Source organism: Dromiciops gliroides, chromosome 3 (assembly GCF_019393635.1).
Source record: "Dromiciops gliroides isolate mDroGli1 chromosome 3, mDroGli1.pri, whole genome shotgun sequence".
NCBI classification, from domain to species: domain Eukaryota; kingdom Metazoa; phylum Chordata; class Mammalia; order Microbiotheria; family Microbiotheriidae; genus Dromiciops; species Dromiciops gliroides.
In genome coordinates, this window is record NC_057863.1 from 544,215,128 (window position 1) to 544,235,061 (window position 19,934).

Sequence of the window (19,934 nt, forward strand, 5' to 3'; positions counted from 1 at the left end):
TTTGTGCAAAAACTTTTTAATTTAATACAATAAAAGTGATCTATTTTACATTTTGTAGTGCTCTCTAAATCTTGTTTGGTTCTAAATTCTTCCCTTATCCATAGATCTGACAGGTAAACTTTTATGCTCTCCTAATTTGCTTATGGCATTACTCTTTATGTCTAATCATGTACCCATTTTGCTTTATCTTACAATACAGTGTGAGATGTTGGTCTATATCTAGTTTCTTCCATACTGTTTTCCAGTTTTCTCAGAAGTTTTTGTTAAACAATGAGTTTTTATCTCAAAAGCCTGGATCTTTGGATTTATCAAACACTAAATTACTCTGGTCATTTACGGTAATGTATTAGGATATAGGTTCTCATAATTATTACAGATAATATTTTAATACTATCCATAATAATTTATTAATTAATAAATGTTAGTGAACAAATAGGTTTTTTTTAATTTTTATTATTATTAGCTATAGCAATAGCTAGGTGGCTCAGTAGATTGAACACTGAGCCATGACTCAGGAAGAATAATCTAGTCAACTCATCTACCACTCTGTTTCTAATCTGGTACCAGATTGTTTTGATGTGTACCACTTTATAATACAGTTTGAAATCTGATATGGTTTTGCTACCTTCCTTCACATTTTTTCATTGACTTCCTTGATATTCTTTACCTTTTCTTCTTCCAGATGAATTTTATTACTTTTTTTTCTAGCATTGAATAAGTAAATTAATTTAGGTAGAATTGTCACTTTTATTATATTAGTTTGGCCTACCCATTAGCAATTAATATTTTTCCAGTCGTCCAGATCTGATTTTACCTATGTGAAAAGTGTTTTGTAAATGTGTTCATATAGTTCTTGGGTTTGTCTTGGCAGATAGACTCCCAAGTATTTTAGACTGTCTATAATTATTTTAAATTGAATTGGTTTTTCTATTTCTTGCTGCTGGACTTTGTTAGTAATATATAGAAATGCTGGTGACTTATATGGGTTTATTTAAATCTTGCAACTTTGCTAAAGTTGTTGGCTATTTCAGCTGATTTTTTAGTTGATTCTTTAGGATTCTCTAAGTGTACCATCATATCTTCTGCAAAGAATGATTGTTTTGTTTCCTCATTGCCTATTCTAATTCCGTCTATTTCTTTTTCTCCTCATTTCTATAGCGAGTATTTCTAGTACAATGTTGAATAATAATGGTGATAATGGGCATCCTTGTTTCACCCCTAATCTTATTGGGAAGGCGTCTAGCTTATCGCCATTACCAATAATGCTTGCTAATGGTTTTAGAGAGATATTAGTTATTTTAAGGAAAATTTCTTCAAAGCTCTCTAGTGTTTTTATAGGAATAGGTGTTGTATTTTGTCAAAGGCTTTTCCTGCAATGTTGAGATAATCATATCATTTCTTATAATCATAACAATCATAATCAGTTCTGATAATCATAACAATTTGTTATTGATACGGTCAATTATGCTGATAGTTTTCCTATTATTGAAACAGCCCTGCATTCCTGGTGTAAATCCCACCTGGTCATAGTGTATGATCCTTGTGATATATGGCTATAATCTCCTTGCAAGTATTTTATTTAAAATTTTTGCATCAATATTCATTAGGAAAACTGGTCTATAGTTTTTTTTTCTCTGTTTTTGCCCTTCCTGGTTTAAGAATCAGCACCATATTTTTGTTGTAAAAAGAATTTGGTAAGACTTCTTCATCTGTTTTTCCAAATAGCTTACATAATATTGGAACTAAGTTTCCTTAATTGTAAAGGAAGGATATTAATTGCATCGACCTCAAAGGGTTGTTGTGAGGATCAAATGGGTCAATATTTGTAAAATGCTTTGGAAATCTTAAAGCACTCTATAAATACTAGCTATCACTGTTATCTTGTTCTCTTTTCCAATGGTATTCTTTTTTTTTTCTCCCAGGGCAATGAGGGTTAAGTGACCTGCCCAGGGTTACATAGCTAGTAAGTGTCAAGTGTCTGAGGCTGGATTTGAACTCAGGTCCTCCTGAATCCAAGGCCGGTGCTTTATCCACTGTGTCACTTAGCTGCCCCCTCAATGGTATTCTTATAGAAAGTGTTCTTGAACAATTTACTATTATGCTCTTCTTTTATATTTAGTGTTCTGTGGACTGTTGCATAGGTGAAGCAAATGTGATTAAGTGGAGGAGGACTACTTCTGGAATCAGAGGACCTAGGTTCAAATCCTGCTTCTGATACTACCTGTAGAAATTTAGACAAGGTCACAGCTATAAAATGAGGGAGTTGGACCAGAAGGCCACTAAGGTCCCTTCTAGCTCTAGTTCTGTTAGCCTATGAATTGAATAAAAGTGGTAGGGTGTCAACTCGTTTTGTGTAAGCTCACTCACTGAAAGCATCCTGATTCTAACTGCAGTAGGGTGTGTAATTTAAGATTCTAAATGTGGATTCTAATCTGTTCCCCCAGTTTTGGGGGAAACTGACTAAAATCACTGATAAAATGAGTTTAGGTTTTTAAGGGTTTATTGAAAAATAGAAAGAAAAAGATTGAGAACAGAATTCCAACAGCCTGGCATTCCTATCTTTCCTCAAATTTCCTGTGAAGTCTTCTGCTGCCCCTACCACCATCAAGTCAGGAACCCAAAAGAGCGAGAGCTCTCCGCACAGGCTCTCTTTCCTCCTTCCTGTCTCCTCCCAGAAAACAGGAGGCTCCTCAAGTTGATTGGCTGGTAGCCTTGATAGACAGCACCCATGAGCAAACGTCATTTCCTGACGCCAAGGAAAAGCCACATGGCCTTGTCCTCTGAGGCATTTTCCTCCTGGCTGAGCTTTCCCACAGCAAGTCTCCAGTAGGTGGCATCATTCCAGTCATTACAAGGGGAAGGAGATAGCATTTATTTAGCACCTACCATATGCCAGGCACCACTTTACAAATATGATCTCATTTGACCCTCACAACAACCCTGTGAGGTAGGGGCTGTTATTATCCCTATTTCGCAGATGAGGAAATTGAAGCACCAGAAGTTAAGTAACTTGCCCAGTGTCACACAGCTAGTGTTTGAGACCCTGTTTGAGCTCAGGTCTTCCTGACTCCAGGTCAGGGGCTCCATCCACTGGGTCACCCAGTGGCTTCCTCACTGTAACACTAGTAGCCTACAAGATAGCAGGGATGACTTGGCCCTCATCCTATTCCCATAAGATTTTGATTTCTTTTGCTAGATGTCCCTATTTTGAGAGTCTTTCATTCCATGGAGCTTGGACATGATGAGTATTTGGTTTGGTGACTTCTTTTAGAAATATTGTTATTATTAGATTAATCTAACTTCAAAATAAATAAGAAAGAAGTTAAGGAGGTAAATAGAATGTTAGAAAAGTTAGATATGATAAACCTCTAGAGAAAATTAAGTAGGGATAGAAAGTAATATACCTTACGGGGCAGCTAGGTGACGCAGTGGATAAGAGCACCGGCCCTGGAGTCAGGAGTACCTGAGTTCAAATCCAGCCTCAGACACTTAACACTTACTAGCTATGTGACCCTGGGCAAGTCACTTAACCCCAATTGCCTTACTAAAATTAAAAAATATAAAAAAAGAAAAAAGAAAAAAAGAAAGTAATATACCTTTTTCTCAGTGGTACATGGCACTTACATGAAAATTGACCATGTATTAGGGTACAAAAACCTCACGGTCAAATGCAGAAAGGCAAAAATAGTAAATAGAAATAGTGTTCTTTAGTTTGTGTTGATCATTGTTATGTCCAGATGATTATGGGTGACAGTTCAGTCTGTGCTAATTGTCCTCATGGGACCAGTATAATTTATATACAAATGTATAATATATATATATATCATCTATATACAGTATAATTTATAATATGGTTTATTGGTTGAGTTCAATAGGATGTTTATTTGTTGTCTGCTACTTAGTGAAAGATAATAAGTTGCTGATATATAATTTGATTCAAGAGGTCCTCACCCACTAATATTTGGCAGGCAGATGCTAAATTATTGGAACCCAATATCTTCTCCAATTTCTACTGTTTCATTGTATAATCTACATTGACCATTAATTCCGGGCTCTTTAAACCCTGCTGTAATTTCTAGAGACAATGACTTGGTCTTGAATTTCTTTCTTTTCTTTTTTGTTTTTTTGGCAGTGCAGTGAGGGTTAAGTGACTTGCCCAGGGTCACACAGCTAGTGTCAAGTATCTGAGTCCAGATTTGAACTCAGGTTCTCTTGAATCCAGGGCCAGTGCTTTATTTACTGTACCACCTAGCTGCCCCCTGGTCTTGCATTTCTATCATAAACTTCTTAGTTTCTACAGAAAAATCCTCACGACTTAGCCATTACCCCTATAATACTCTACCTTGTATTAGATTCATCCATGGACATGTTGTATTCCTCTTGTTAGATTGTAAGCTCCTTGAGGACCAGAGCTTTGTTGTTCTTCATCTTTGTAGCCAAGCCAATCCACCAAACATCTATTAAGTATGTACTAGGTACAAGGCCCTGTCCTAGGAGTTGGGGACACAAAGACAAAATGAAAAACAGCAGCCCCCGACCTCAAAGAGCTTCTCCCCTAATCCCTCTTAATGTCAGTGCCTTCCCTCTGTTAATTATTTCCTATTTATCCTGTATATAGTTTGATTTGTCTATTATTTGTTGGCATTTTCCCTCCCTCATTAGACTGTAACCTCCCTGAGGGCAGGGACTGTCTTTTGCCTCTTTTTGTATCCCCAGTGCTTAGCATAGTGCCTGGCACATAGTAGGTGCTTAATGGTGTTTATTAATTGATTGATTATATTATATTTATATTTTGCATATTGACTCTACCTTAAAGGTAGAAACTGTTATTTTTCACATTTGTGTCCAGCGCCTTGTACAAATTAACATCTAGTTAATGTCTGTGGAGCTGAGTTCAATTAAGGCTGAAGCTTTTGGACTAATATTCAGCATTTGGATTATCTATAGGTTTCAGTTATCCTTGGGATTTTCATAGTCTCCTTACCTCCTCCTACATCTTCCCAGAATGGATATAGGAGAGGCTGGGGAAGGCTCTAGTAGGGTTTTACCTTTTGTTCCATCTCAGCCTCAGGAAGAATAACTGATACCCCCACCACAACCTAGGGCCTAAATTTAGAGTCTGGGAAGGAAAATGAGTCTCACAAAAAGGAGGTATATGGATCAAGGGCACCTGTGAATTTGTTTTGTCAGTTATTTTTGATTGAATATGATTGGCTTCCCTTGTTATACTATGTATCTTCTGTGCATTTAAAAACATTCACCTGATTAGGGTTCTCTAGGGGTTCAGGAAACCAGGCTGCTGAGGGGGTTCATGATACAAAAAGTTAAGAAATCCTGGACTAGAGACACCTTGTTCCCCACTGTCTGGCAGGTCCCGGCCCAAATCTGGAAGGTCCCTTTGAAGAGATGGCCCTGGTGAAGGCCGGCTGGCTCTGGAGACAGAGTGAGTGATGGAGCCCCTGGCTCCCCTGGGTGGAGGGACTGGATGGGCACTGGGGAGGTTTGGGTCTCTGGAGGCCTTGGTGGGGGAAGCACCGATGAGACTTCTAGAGGAACCAAAAAAGGTCAGAGATCTTTGAGCTCATCTAATCCAGCCCTCACATTTTATAGCTGAGAATACTGAAGTTCAGAGGCTCGATCACCCGGTAAGCATGGGAGCTGGCTCTCCTGAATCACACCGTAACTTTCTTCCACTGCCTCTTGTACGTACGGGCATGCAGCCTGGTGTGAAATAGAAGGACTTGGATTTGAGAGCCAGGATCTTCCTTCCTCAGTTATCCCAAATGTAAAATAAGGTGGTCTTAGATTATTTGGCCTCTCTGATTCCAGCCGTCTAAGATGCTGTACAGGTCACTCATCAGAGCCCTTTACTAATGATGGTAGGAGCTGACACTCATGGATGCTTAGAGGTATACAAAGTGTCTTTGAGGGTACCTTTGGGCAAAGATTTTAAAGTGCAAAGAATCCCTGGGCCTACTGGGAGCCTGGAGACCTTGGTTGAGTCCCATCTCTGCTAATGGTTCATTGTGTAGTACTGAGCATGTCCCTTCCCCCTTCTGGACCCTTGGTTTTCCCCTCTATAAAATGGGAATGCTCTTTTCCCTGCTCTGATAGGCCTTGGATTTTCCCCTGTATAAGAGGGATAATTAGAATCCCTAACCAACCTCTCCATTATATGGCTGTTGTGAGAATCAAATGAAGTAATAGATGGGACCCTCCCACTGTCTGCTAGCCTAGGGATACATTGAGAAGCACCATGGTAATCTGGAAAGAATTTTCAATTTAACAAAGGGAGACAAAAGCAAATCCTGCTTCTTATGCTTAAGAGCTGTGTGATCCTCAGCTAGTCTGAGCCTCAGTTTCCTCATCTATGAAATGGGATAATTATAGCACCTACTTCCCAGGGTTATTATGGGGATCAAATGAGATAATTAAAGTCAATTGCTTTGCAAACCTGTGAGTTGTTATTCTTGTTGCTGTTAATGAGGAGACAAGCCCAGTGAGCTATGGGAAAACACAAGGTAGTAATCATAGAAGGCCATCCTCCCCAACACTAAGGGGTTGGTTGAGGGAGCCGCTAGTAGGTGGTTGGCCCTTTCCCTTCAGGCTCCATCCTTCGACGTTGGAAGCGGAACTGGTTCACTCTGTGGCTGGACGGCACCTTGGGCTACTACAAGGATGATAGCCTGGAGGAGGAAGAGGACCGAGTGCTGATCCGATTCAATTGCAGAGAGGTGAAGACTGGACAGGAGTGCCCAGGTGAGAGGGAGCAGGCTCTTTATCCCACCTCCCTTCCTTCTTTCCTTCCCCTCCCCAGGACCACCATTGGGATGGACATTTACAAACCAATAGGCATATTGCAGGGAACTGTGGCCTGAGCTGTCAGATGTACAGCCCTAGCAGCTCAGGGCAACTTCTCCCCCTCATCTCATCATAACCCCAATAGAATCCCAAGTACTTGTAAACATAATGGGGAAATGATCTACCTTTAGCTTGTTATGGATAAAGACACAACTCTGGCTAATGTCAAGAAAGAGAGAGCAGTAGCTGGCAAAGTTCAGGAATCAGGGGTCTGCTTGAGGCTCATCAGAGCCTTTTCTATCAAGAAAAGCCCCTAGGGGCAGCTAGGTGGATAGAGCACCAGCCCTGGAGTCAGGAGTACCTGAGCTCAAATCCGGCCTCAGACAATTAATTACTAGCTGTGTGACCCTGGGCAAGTCATTTAACCCCAATTGCCTCCTCCCCGCCCCCAAAAAAAGAAAAGCCCCTCCTAGGGCTCAAGTCTGATGATCCTTGTCATGATATAGAAATACAATTCACCTGTGCAACTTGGTGGACCCAGAGAACAAAAGAAATGAGTTCAAATCTTGCCTCAGACACTCACTAGCTGTGTGATTCTGGGCAAGTCAACTAATCTATGTCTGCCTCAGTTTCTACAGTTTCTGTAAAATTGAGATACTAATAGCAACTACTTCCCAGGGTTGTTGTGAGGATAAAATGAGATAATATTTGTGAAGCAATTTACAAACCTTAAAGTGTTATATAAATTAATAGGGGGTGGCTAGGTGGCGCAGTGGATAAAACACCGGCCTTGGATTCAGGAGTACCTGAGTTCAAATCCGGCCTCAGACACTTGACACTTACTAGTTGTGTGACCCTGGGCAAGTCACTTAACCCCCATTACCCCCCACAAAAAAAATTTTAATTAATTAATTAATTGATGATGATGATATTTTGAAATCCTAGTACTTTGGGAAGGGCAGGGAAAGATACCTGAGTTCTGTGTAATCATTGCGTGACCTTAAGTAAATAAGTCAGCTTCTCCTTCTTTGGGTCTCAGTTTCCCCAGTTGCCCAATGAAGACAATAACACCTACTGACCCTCCTTCACAGGGGCTATCATGAAGAATAAACGTGTGTGAAAGGTTGTACCCTAGAATAACAGCTGGCAGGGATATGAAACACCATCTGGTTCAATGCCCTCGTTTTGTAGAGGAAGAAACAGGTGCAGAGAAGGGATAGGACTTAGCTTTCATGCAGGGAGTTGGTGGCAGAGCCGGCCCTGCGTCTTAGGTCTCTCAATTCCAGGTTCGGAGCTTTAACCCTCTCTGCCCCCAACATGTGAATTATGTAGTGATCTTTGCATACAAACTCAGGAAAGTTTCCAACAAATGACTATGCCTGACAGCAGAAGTGTTAACAGGGCCCAACAAAGAAACCTGTCAAAACCTGGTTCCTTATTTACAGGACATTAGCCCAAAGCTTTTGCCTTAGGTTAGAGTGAGCAAGAGTCCTGGGATGAGAGCATTCAAGGGGCCTTTGGGACTGACCACACTGGGCAGGGCTTGGAGCCTCTCTGACGTTCTCCCTTTGTTCTCTGCTATTCAGAGGTCCAGCTGCCTGAAGGCCGGAACCGGGACTCTCTCCTGATGGTTGTACCTGAGGACGGCCCCCCGCCTGACACTGTGTGCTGAGACGAAGGATGAGGCTTTGTGAGTGGCTCCCGGGCTTTGACAGGACTGGGCCCTGGGGAGGAAGGCCTCTGGTCTTTATTCTTTCCATTCCTTCCTGGAGGGGGGAGGCGGGAATGTCAGTGCTGGGCAGGAGAAGGATCACAGAGCACTTACAATAGTGTACATATACAGGGATACAAATACAAACAAACTAGGGTGTCTTTACCCTCATAGAGCTTACTTTCTAATGAGGAAAGACAATACATTTGAGGGAGCTGGAAAGGTGGAGAGGGGGAGGGGTTAACGTTAGGGTAGAGGAAGTAGCACGTTAGGAAGAGTAAGGAGAGTGTCTTCAGGTTGGGATAAGGTGAAACAAAGTCCTTCCTAAAATGATAGCAGGGCAGCTAGGTGGCGCACTGGATAGAGCACTGGCCCTGGATTCAGGAGGACTGAGTTCAAATCCGACCTAAAATGGTAGCAGCTAAATGGTTCAATGGATGAGTTTGATCACTGGCCTGGAGCCAGGAAAATCTGAGTCAAATCTAGCCTCTGACACTTACTACTGTGTGACCCTGGGCAAGTCACTTAGCCTCTGTTTGCCCCATTTTCTCAACTATAAAATGGGGATAACAACACCTCCCTCAGGGTTGTCATGAGGATCAAATGAGATGATATTTGTAAAGTACTGAGCATAGTTCCTGGCACATATTAGGTGCTTTATAAATGCTAACTATGACTACCATTGTGTGGGACAAAAGACCACCTAATCAAAATAAATATCCCTGGGAAGGGGGCGGCTAGGTGGCGCAGTGGATAAAGCACCGGCCCTGGAGTCAGGAGTACCTGAGTTCAAATCCAGCCTCAGACACTTAACACTTACTAGCTGTGTGACCCTGGGCAAGTCACTTAACCCCAATTGCCTCACTAAAAAAAAAAAGAAAAGAAAAAGAAAAGACAAAATAAATACCTGGAGTCAGAGTCAAAGAAAAAAAAGTTTAATTTCTTTCTCGCAAGAAAGGGTGCATACCCATGTATGGTGAGTACGCGCCCACAAGTTCAGAAACAAGTATTATATATGATCCTAACAAAACACCCCCTCCCACCCTTGTCCGACTTCCACTGGCTGGTCCTCAGGACTTACAATCTATATGCGACATCTAACCCAATCAGAGAATGGCACGGTGTATAGCATACTCTGATCATGAGCTGACCACGAGTTCATGCTGTGGGGCTGAGATTTATGGTATAGCCAGCATGTCCCTGAAGTTACACAATGGCAGGATGTCAGCTAGAAACTGAGGAAATAACAAAATGGACAACCGGGATATGGTTCCTCTGAGAAAAACACACTATGTTGTCTCTCACAACCACCATCATCACCATTATTATCCTGGAGAGGGAGTCGCCAATCAGGAGAGCAGGGCCTCAGCACAGACCTTTCTCTAAAGGGGAAAGGTGTCACAAGGAAGGGGAAACCCTGGGGCTGTTTGCACAGGTGAAGCAAGCACAATTCAATGGAAGAACTAGCTCTAGATTCAGAGGACCTAGGTTCAATTCCTGCCCCTCAACACACTTGTATAACCTTGAGAAAGTCACCTTCCCTCTGGGCATCATCTTCTTCATCTGAAAAATGAAGAGATTGGAACTTGATCCTAAAAAAGAAGAAATAGGAGAAAGGCCGGGGACTGGGGATGTGGAATCCTGAATAGGACTTTTTTCAAGCTTGTTTTTTCACTTTTTCATTCTTTTGTTATTTGGGATGGTGCTCTGAAAGGGTCAGGGGGAAGAGACACATTGAACCATGTAGAAGATGTAATAAGATATTCTTGGAAAAAAATGAGTGTTTGACTAGACGGTCTCTCAGGTACCCTAAGTCCTGGGACCTATGCCCCCACATCACTGGGAGGATGAAGACATTGCCCTCTTTAAGCTTCTGATTGATGGGTTCAGTCAAGGTGATTTTAGTATTTCACTTCTATTGGGTAACAGTTTATAAAAGGAACCATCCTTTCCTTCCCCACACCCTGGCTGAACACTTGTGAAGGCAAGAAGGCATGTTTGTTCAAGCAGTTCTAAAGTCAGGATTTCCCAGTCTAAAGGGGAAGGATGGCCCCTGGCCTCTGAGGAGCCTGGTCTAAAAGAGAACACACAAAGGGCAGCTAGGTGGCACAGTGGATAGAGCACCGGCCCTGGAGTCAGGAGGACCTGAGTTCAAATCCAGCCTCAGACACGTGGCACTAGCTCTGTGACCCTGGGCAAGTCACTTAACCCCAATTGCCTCAGCAAAAAAAAGAAAAAACCAACCAAACAAACAAAAAAACAAAAATAAGAGACCACACAGTTTTTTCCCTTAGAGAGCCCCTCGTTGGGGAAATGAGTAAGAGACGGGACACACTGCCCCTGACTTTTACCATTAATATTGGAGAGGATTAATCAAGCAAGGCTTCCCACAGGAGGTGAGGACTGCATTTAGAAGAATGAGGTGGTAGAAGGATCCAGATGGAGGCTCTCTGGGGGAGAGCCTTAGCTTTGAGTGAGTAGGTTGTCTTGGCTGCAGAGCATGCTTTGGGGATAGAGGGGAGCTGTGAGCAGTCCCTGAAGATTGCTCCAGGCTGTGTTGATGTAGATCTTGGGGGGGGGGATGTCCCAGAGGATGGCCCGGAAGAGGAGGCCTGTTTGTTCCCCCAGCTCCTCTCTGGAGAGGCTGAGTCAGCCACCATCCAGAGGCAGCTCCCCGGCTGAGCTCCAGGCCAGGCCCTGGGAGTCACTGTGACAGAAGCCTTAGGCATTGTAGGTCCTGGGAGGGGCAGCAGACGCAAAGAAGCACCAGTGTAAATAGATAACCTTGGTCTGTAAGATTCAACAACACACATTTATGCAATTTAACAACTATTCATTAAATGCTTCTTGTGTGAAAGCCCTGTTCCTAGCACTGGCTATACACAAGTGAAACACAATGTAAGCCTTTTGTTGTTCAGTTGTTTTTATGTGTGTGTGTTTTCTTTTCGGTAGCATCTGACTCTTCATAACCCCATTTGGAGTTTTCTCAGCAAAAATACTAGAGTGGCTCACCATTTCCTCCTCCCATCTCATTTTACAGAGGAGTAAACTGAGGCAAACAGGGTTAAGTGACTTGCCCAGAGTCACACAGCTAGTGAATGTCTGAGGCCAGGTTTGAATTCACAGAGATGAGTCTTCCTGACTCCAGGCACTCTATCCACTGTGCCACCTAGCTGCCCCATGTAAGCCTTACCCTGAGGGAGTTTACAGCCGATGGAGGGATAGGACATAGAGGTGAGTCTATGACTAAGTAGGGTGTGACAGAGGCCAAGGAGAAATTTAGAGAAAACGTTCCAGGAAAATGTGAGGAGAGAGAGATCAGTTTGGGCAAGAAGATGATCAGGGAGGTCATCAAAAGAGGAGCCCCCTGGATTTCGACAGGCAGAGGAGAAGGGAGCATATTCCAAGAGTATGGGTGAGCACAAAAGTGGAAGGGAGAAGAGGAGATGGGGGAACAAGGAAGATGCACATTGATCTGGAATATAGTATGAAAAGTCTAATGAATGGATCACATGATACTGTAATTATCTGAGTAAGGGTCGAGTTAGAAGGGATTTTTGTTATATCATTTCAGTGGTGGCCCCATTTAAGGTTTCTTAGCCAAAGATTACTGGAGCTTACTGTATCAGATGAGGAAACTGAGGCAAAACAGGGCTAAGTGACTTGCCAGGGTCACACAGCTAGGAATTGTCTGAGGGGGCTAAGTTTGAATTCACAAAGATGAGTCTTCCTGATTCCAAGCCAGTGCACGATCCACTGCACCACCCGGAAGTTAAAGATCATTTAATTCAGCACCTTCATTATTACGGAACAGGAAAACTGAGGTTCAGAGAGATGACCTGTGACTTTGTGACTAGATGAAGTTCACAAAGCTAGTCCAATGAACAGAGCTGGGGGCTTAAGCCAGTTCTCCTGAATTCCAATTCCATCATTCTTTCATCACTCCACACTTCCTCCCACACCAGGATATGTTCACCCAAATACATGCCTCACCCCCTGAATGTGACGCAGGTAGACAGGTGGGGAATTCACAGGAGGTGTTTGGTGCAATGGTTAGAGTGCTGGGCTATGGAATCAGAGGACCAGGACCTGCTGTTTCCTAACTGTGTGACCTTGGGGCAAATTCCTTCACCAATCTGGACTTCCATTTCCACATCTGTAAAATGAGGGGTCTAGACCAAATTAGCCCCAAGGTTCCTTCCAGCTTTAAATCTCAGATACTATGCCCTTCCAGCACCCCAGCCACGGATGTGCCTAAGGTCCAAGCTGCGTTGGTGCTCTCACACTCAGAATACATAGAATAACGTGCCAAGCCATATCAAGAAGTGTTCACCATGCACATATATACGCCCATATCCTCGAGACCGGTCCCTACTACCCCAGCCCCCTCAGCCCTCTGTGGGTGTCTATCCTGCATGGGTGGCACCCAGGCAGCATCCCGGGGACTCAGATGCAGGCCAGGAATGCTGTCTTAGTTTCCCCATCTATATTGTGGGGAGAGCTGAGGCCCAGAGAGTGAACTACTTGGGTGAACAGGGCTGGGGCTGGAAAACAGAGCTGCCTTGTTTCAGCTACCACCCCCGCCAGTAGCTGGGCCCCAAGTCCCAGCAATAAACAAAGACTCATCTGTTTGGGGCCCAGCCCTGCCTCCCCATCCCCAGGGGCACCTCCTGGAGCTGCCCTTCTGAAGTTTCCTCTGGAAGTTTCCAGGAGAGCTGAGGTCTGGGAGCTCCTTGAGTCTTCCCCCAAAGCCCCAGCCTATGGTGATGGTGGGAGTGAAGGGCAAGAACCCCTGGGCCTAAAGGAGACACCTTCCGAAAAGCCTGACAAACTAAAAACACTGAGGGCAATATGGCATGGTGACTAGAGAGGAGGCCATGGAATCAGCAAGACCTAGACTCAGAGTTCCCACCCAACACCCATCTGACTAGGTGACCTTGGACAAGTGACTTAACCTCTCTGAGAGGAGCTACCAGACTTGGTGGAGGGGGTTTTCTCATGGGGAGTGCCTAATCAATGGGCTCACAGGTCTAGTCTCTATCCCTAGCCCACTAAGAATCATGCATCAGTGTCTGGCAAGCTCACCAGTTTTGAGGGGAATGGAGGGTCACAAATGGGTCCCCAGAGAAGGCCTCTGAATGAAGGAAGAGAAGAGGGTTGATCAACAGGACCTGGGATAGCATCTTGGGCCTAGAGCAGGAGTTCTTAACCTGTGGTCTGTAACTTTTAAAAAAATATTTTGATAAGTAGGTTTTGATATGATTAGAGTGCCAAAGGGGCCTATGACCAAAAAGGCTAAGAACTCCTGCACCGTGGTCTCCATGGAACCTTCAGGAGAACAGGGGCCTTGCTCTCTCCTCATACAGGAGTTCTTGACAGTGACGGCCCTCGGACTGGGGACTCCTTGAGGAAAGGGTCCAGGACTCTCAGCGAGGGGTGGTGGGAGGGAGGAACAGGCAGCTAGATGGTGCAGAGGTGTCAGCAAGGCCTGAAATCAAATCTGTCCTCAGACAGTTACTAGGTATGTGACTCTGAGTAAGTACTCAGCCTCTGCCTCAGTTTCCTCAACTCTGAAATGGAGATAATAACATCACACACCTCAGAGCTGTTGTGAGGATCAAATGAAATAATATTTATAGAGCGTTTAGCACAGTGCCTGGCACAGAGTAGGCATTTAATAAATGCTTATTCCCCTTCCCCCTGACTGAAGGCAGGGGTTGAGGGAAAGCCTGAGGCCAAGAGAGATTCATCTTTGTTTTGTCTCAGTCCTGGGAAGCCCTAGGTCCTTACACTGAGTCCTCTTTTCTTTGCAGAGCATGGAAGTCCGCCCTCCTAGAAGCAAACTCCACCCCGGTGAGCTCCCCTTCTTCTCCTCATCCATTTCTTAGGAGTCAGACCTACAAGCAACATTCTGCTCCTCCCTCTGTCCTTTTCCCTCTCCCCCCCCCCCACTTCTTTTCCTCCTTTTCTTTCTTTTCTTGTCCTTTTTCTTCTCTTCTCCCTCTGCCCATAGAGCTTATCCCTTTCATTTGACAGATTCTGTATACTGAGCCAAAATCTGCCTCCCTGTGACATCTGCCTAGTCATTGGTTCTGCCTTCTGGGGCCAAGCAGAGGAAGTCTAGTCCCCCTGCCCAGGGAAAGCCTTTTGGAGACTGGGAGGAAACTGAGGCTCCAACCAACAGTTACTTTAATAGAAAACAGTACTGACAACAAAAAACAAGAGGGAATTTTGTGAGGGGGAGTTGAGAGTTGGCCATAGAGAGAGATAGAGAATTCAGTACAGAGAACCCTGGGCTGAGCCCTGACCACCATTCATTAGCAGTGTGGCCTTGGGCAAATCCCTTTCCTTTTTTGGCCTCAGTTTCTTCCTCTGTTAAATAGGGGGTGGGAATGAACTGAATGATGGGCAAGAGCTTTTTTAATTCTGACTGCCTCTGAGTTACTGTGAGACCATGTCAATCATGTTTAGAGAGCTCATCATGGTATAGAACAGCCACCCTCCTCAAGGTAGGCTCCTCCTCCCTTGGTGTTTTGGAGTGGGGGCTGGTGCGACCAAGGATGGCAACCCTGGCTTCACCTGGGGCCCTTCCAATCCTGGAATTGAGGAAAGCAGACCCTTAGGAGGTCACCAAATGTGGGTGGGGGATTCATCAGGGTTGGGGGCAGAAGAATGAGGGGATCAGTGAGATCAGATCACAGATCAGAACAGAAGTGATATCTACCTTCTTTACTCTAAAACAGGCACAGGGGGGAGAGGCCCCTAAACTGGGCCCTGGGTTCTTTGGATCTTAGCTCACTTACTACCCCTCTCTGAGCCTCAGCCACATGGCATGAGGAGGCGATAGGAGGATTCCTGGTTGGGAGATGAAGTAAGTGGTTGGGGGAAGGGGAAGACTTTAGATGCCCCTCTAACCCCCCACCCCAGCCTCCCTTCTCCTGTTTCCTCTGGTGGAAGGAGGCCCTGGGGGCAGTAGGTACTGTCCCCCTGTGGAGCTGGCGGGCTTGGCCTCGGGGCAGGTGCGTGGTCCGCGAGTGGCACGCCAATGTAGGGTGGCCCTTCTCTTGGGCAAGGAGACGCTGGGTAAGTGACCCATATGGGGACAATGGTGGGAGAGGGACATTTAGGTTTGGGGAAATTCTCTGATTAGCCAAATGCCCAGCCCTAACACCCTCCCAACATACTGCCTACTCCTCGTGTGACCCTCAGGATCATCTAGATAATCCCTTTGTCTCTACACCATCTTCCAAACAATCCCAGTGTCCATCCCACTTCAGAGAAGGAGCTGGTTATTCAACAGTTCCAAATCTGTGTAACTTTAATCCTCCAAGCCCACATCCCTCAATCTTTTTCCTAAGGATACCATGAAAGACCTCATCAAATGTCTTGCCGAAATACAGGTATCTATTGGATCTGAGACGGTTCATTCTTTGATCTACCAATCTAGGTTTTTGGTAAATCAAAAAAGGAAATGAGATTAGTTTAGTATAAATAGTTTTCATGAACCCTTACTGGCTTTTAGTGATCACTGTCCTAGCTGCACCTGCTGCTATGTGAATACATAACCCTGTCCTCCAGTTTAGTCTTCAGTAAGGAGAAGGAATTTTGGCTCAACCTAAGAGAAAAATTCCCCCAAATTAGGACTATCCCACAGTGTCTCTGGATGCAGGGAAGTGAGTCCTCTATACAGAAGGTCTCCGGGCTGGGGCAGAGGATGTTGTAAAGATGATTTCTGTGCAGGTTGGACTGACTAGCTTAGTGTAGTGCCCAGTACATAATAAGTGCAAAATAAATGTTTATTGATTGATTGAGGTCCCTTTCAACTCTGGGATTTTATAGAAATTGACACAACAAACAAAAGAGGAAATATAACTTTTGCCTGCGTGAATTTACAAATCTTAGTGTCCCAAATGAGAAAGGGGATGGTCTTACTGTCCTCAGCCCCTGATATACTCTGTGCTGTCTCTGAGCCTTGATTTCTTCATCTGCATAATGATGAGACTGAATCAAACAGTATCAAAAGGCCCTTCCAGCTCTGACATTTTGGGGCTCTAGAATTCTGAAATGCCCCGGGGGCCTGGTACCTTGGCTCTCTTTCTTCCAAAGTGGTTACTGATCCCTTCTGGCCATAGGTTTTGATTTCCAAGTTGATAGTGCCAGTGACATGAGCACAGAGATAGTAATGCAGACATACATGCCCACAGAGGCACATTTTCATGAAGTTCATGCCCTCATGTATTTGTACATAGCCATGCAGACTGAAAGAGGTACATGCAGATACATGCATGTGCATACATGAGCAAGCTGCATCTGAGGGAGAGGGCTTTGGGGGAGCTGGCACACCTGTCCAGTCTGTGGCTTTCAGAGCTCAGAAAGACTTGATCACTGGGTGCAGTGGAAAAAGAGCATATATATATATATATATATATATGGAAAAAGAGCATATATATATATATATATATATATATATATATATATATATATATATGAAGGGGCTCTGATCCTTCTAAGGGGCAAGGGAGTCAGCACCTACAGAGAGAATTCTGGCTTTGGAGACAGTCTGGACTCCATCATCAGCAAGAGGTCTTGTGTGCTTGGGGATACCTTATGGGAAGAGATGCGTAGATTTAGATCCTTGTGAACCCGGATCATTGAGGAGGGCTTCCTAGAGGATGTAGGGCAGGAGCTGGGCCTTAGAGAGGATTTGGAGAGGGAAGAGCTGGGGAAGAAGTAGGGGAGAGGGGAAGGGGGTGCAGGGAAGGCAAGCCGAGAAGAGTCAGAGACAGGTCAGAGCCTAGTGTATGTGGGCATGGGAAACTGGTGGTGGGGAATCCTTCTAGTATTCCCCAGAGGACAAAGTAAACGGGATATTGTGAGATGAGACTGATGTCCATGAAATGAAACCATGGAAGCTCTCGAACGCCAGCCTAAGGACTTTGGCTTTTCACCTTTGAGCTGAGGGGAGTTATGGTAGGTGATGGAGCAGGGAAGACCTGGTCAGAGACAGCCCTGTGAGTGGGAGAAATAGAAGGGGGGAGACACCATGGGCCTCTGGGTGGGAGGGGACCATGTGGAGAGAGTGAGGGGCGGGGAGAAGGAGGCAGGATGGGGAAACTTCACAGAAAATACCGTAATTTCAGAGTTGAAAGGGACCTAATCTTGGCCAAGTCACTAAATCTCTTTCTGTTCAGTTGGCTCATCTGTAAATTGGTGATAATAATAATACCACCTACTTTGCAGAGTTGTTATGAGGATCAAGAGTTAACATATGTAAAGTGATTCAAAACCTTAAAATACTATAGAGGGGCAGCTAGGTGGCGCAGTGGATAGAGCACCGGCCCTGGAGTCAGGAGTTCAAATTCGGCCTCAGACACTTAATACTTACTAGCTGTGTGACCCTGGGCAAGTCACTTAACCCCAATTGCCTCACCAAAAAAAAAAAAAAACCCACTATAGAAACATTAGCTTTTATTATCATCATCATTATTATACATGAACCAGAATCACTGCTACGACATGTCCAGCAAGTGGTAAGTCCAGCCAGTGTGTAGGAACCAGATATTTGTTGAGACCCTCCATTCTCCTGTTGATAAATAAATTGTAATAATGGACACACAGAGATAGCACTTTAGGGTATTCAAGGTTGTTCTTGGCCATTATCTTATTTGAGCCTCAACAACAACTCTGTGAAGTAGGTAAGACAAGGGATTGTTATCCCTATTTTTACAGCTAAGGAAACTGAGGCTCATTTTCTGCCTATGTTACATAGCTAGTAAATGCCTAAGCTGGGATATGAATCTCAGTCTTATACTTCCTGAGGCAAGTGGGTAGCTCGGTGAATAAAGCACTGGGCCTGGAGTCAGGAAGACCTGAGGCCAAATTGGCTGGCCTCAAACATGTCCTAGCTGTGTGACCCTGGGGAAGTCACTTCATCCCCTTTGCCTCAGTTTCCTCATCTGTAAGATGAGCTGGAGAAGAAAATGGCAAATCACTCCAGTATCTTTGCCAAGAAAACCCCACAAATGGGCTCACCAACAGGGTCAGACACAACTGATACAACTCTACTCGTTCCCACCTATTCCCTGCTTATATCTTTCTTTATATTGATCCCAAAATCTTTTCTCTATGCCACTTTGTTCCCTCCACTCCAACTCTCAACCCCCTCCAACCCCAACCTGTTCCTAGTTCTAGCCAAGCAGAACAATCCTCACCACTTCCAGGCAACGACCAATCATATGCCTGTACCTGTGTCATCAATATTCCACCTGAAGTCTTTTCTCTGAGGTTAAACATTCCTTGGTACCTTCACCTGATCGTTGCATTCAGCATATGTTGGAAGGGTTACCACGTGAACAGCCTTGTCTTAGGTTATGAGCCCAAGGAATGTGTAGTAGTCAAAACTTCAGACGACGCGGGAGGCCAACGTTAGAACATCAGGAGGTGACTCTAGATGGGCTGCTTTGTGTGGGTTACAACGGGCCTGGCTGGGCAGCCAAGGGACTGGCAGCAAAAGCAGCTCACCTATGGCCTAGCCTCTGGGCAGATCAGCTCCAGGCTGGGGGAGTGTGGGTATGAGGACTTGGGCAGAGTAATGATGGAGGAGGAGGGAAGAAGATAGGCTTGAGGGAATGGGTGGCTGGGGAACAGTACCATGGGGTAGGAGGAATGAGGCCTGTGACTTTTGCTGCAGAGAAGCTGATCAGAGGAGTGGGGCTTCCTCCCCAACCCCTGACCCCTGACAAATGAGGGACGGACGGACGGACGGACGGACGAAAGAGAGGGAGGGAAGCAGGCAGGCAAGTAGGCATTTATTAAGCAGGCAAAGCACTGTTCTATGCTCTTTGGATACAAAAAGAAAATAAGAATTGACTAAAATCCTTGCTGGTGGATGACTCTCCAGTCTCAAACTAGAAAAAGGTGGGAAATTTCCCTTAGATATCACTAACTCTATGGGTCCCTATGTGTCCTGTGCTCATGGGGGCGAGAAGTGGGAGGCAGAGGTGGAGAGAGGTGAGTCAGCCTGTTTTCAGTGTGTCTGTGTTGGGAAGGGCCAACTGTGTGCCCAACACTCTCACAGAGGGGGCTTCCTTCCATAAATTAACCCTTTTCTGTCAGAGACTGGTTCTTACTTAAATCCCCGGGGCACCTGTAGATGGGTAGGCACAGGAGAAGGGCTGACCGTCTTGCGAAACAATTTTCTCAACCATCTCATTTGCATATACCCTCCTGATTGGCTCCAGGTGAGCCAGCCCGTGCTTAGGGCGGAGTCCCCACCTCTGAGGGAAAGAAGGCATTCAAAGCCGGGCATGTGCGGCAGGGAATCAGTTACCAACTTTGTTGTCTTTGTTCATAGCACAAAGGCCAGGCACGTAGACCATAGTTTTGTTTTTTTTTCTGATAAAAATATTTTATTTTTTTCCAG

At 44.8% G+C, this 19,934-nt stretch overlaps 1 protein-coding gene across 1 annotated transcript in view; it reads left to right on the forward strand.

The window, feature by feature from the left end:
• PLEKHB1 (pleckstrin homology domain containing B1) overlaps positions 1 to 19,934 on the forward strand; it is a 37,641-nt gene that overhangs the window by 11,101 nt on the left and 6,606 nt on the right. Inside the window, 5 exon segments of the mRNA XM_043998043.1 lie at positions 5,372 to 5,443; positions 6,607 to 6,759; positions 8,388 to 8,434; positions 8,436 to 8,491; positions 14,326 to 14,365. Of these exon segments, the coding sequence (XP_043853978.1) occupies positions 5,407 to 5,443; positions 6,607 to 6,759; positions 8,388 to 8,434; positions 8,436 to 8,491; positions 14,326 to 14,365 (333 nt within the window). The 5' untranslated portion in view covers positions 5,372 to 5,406.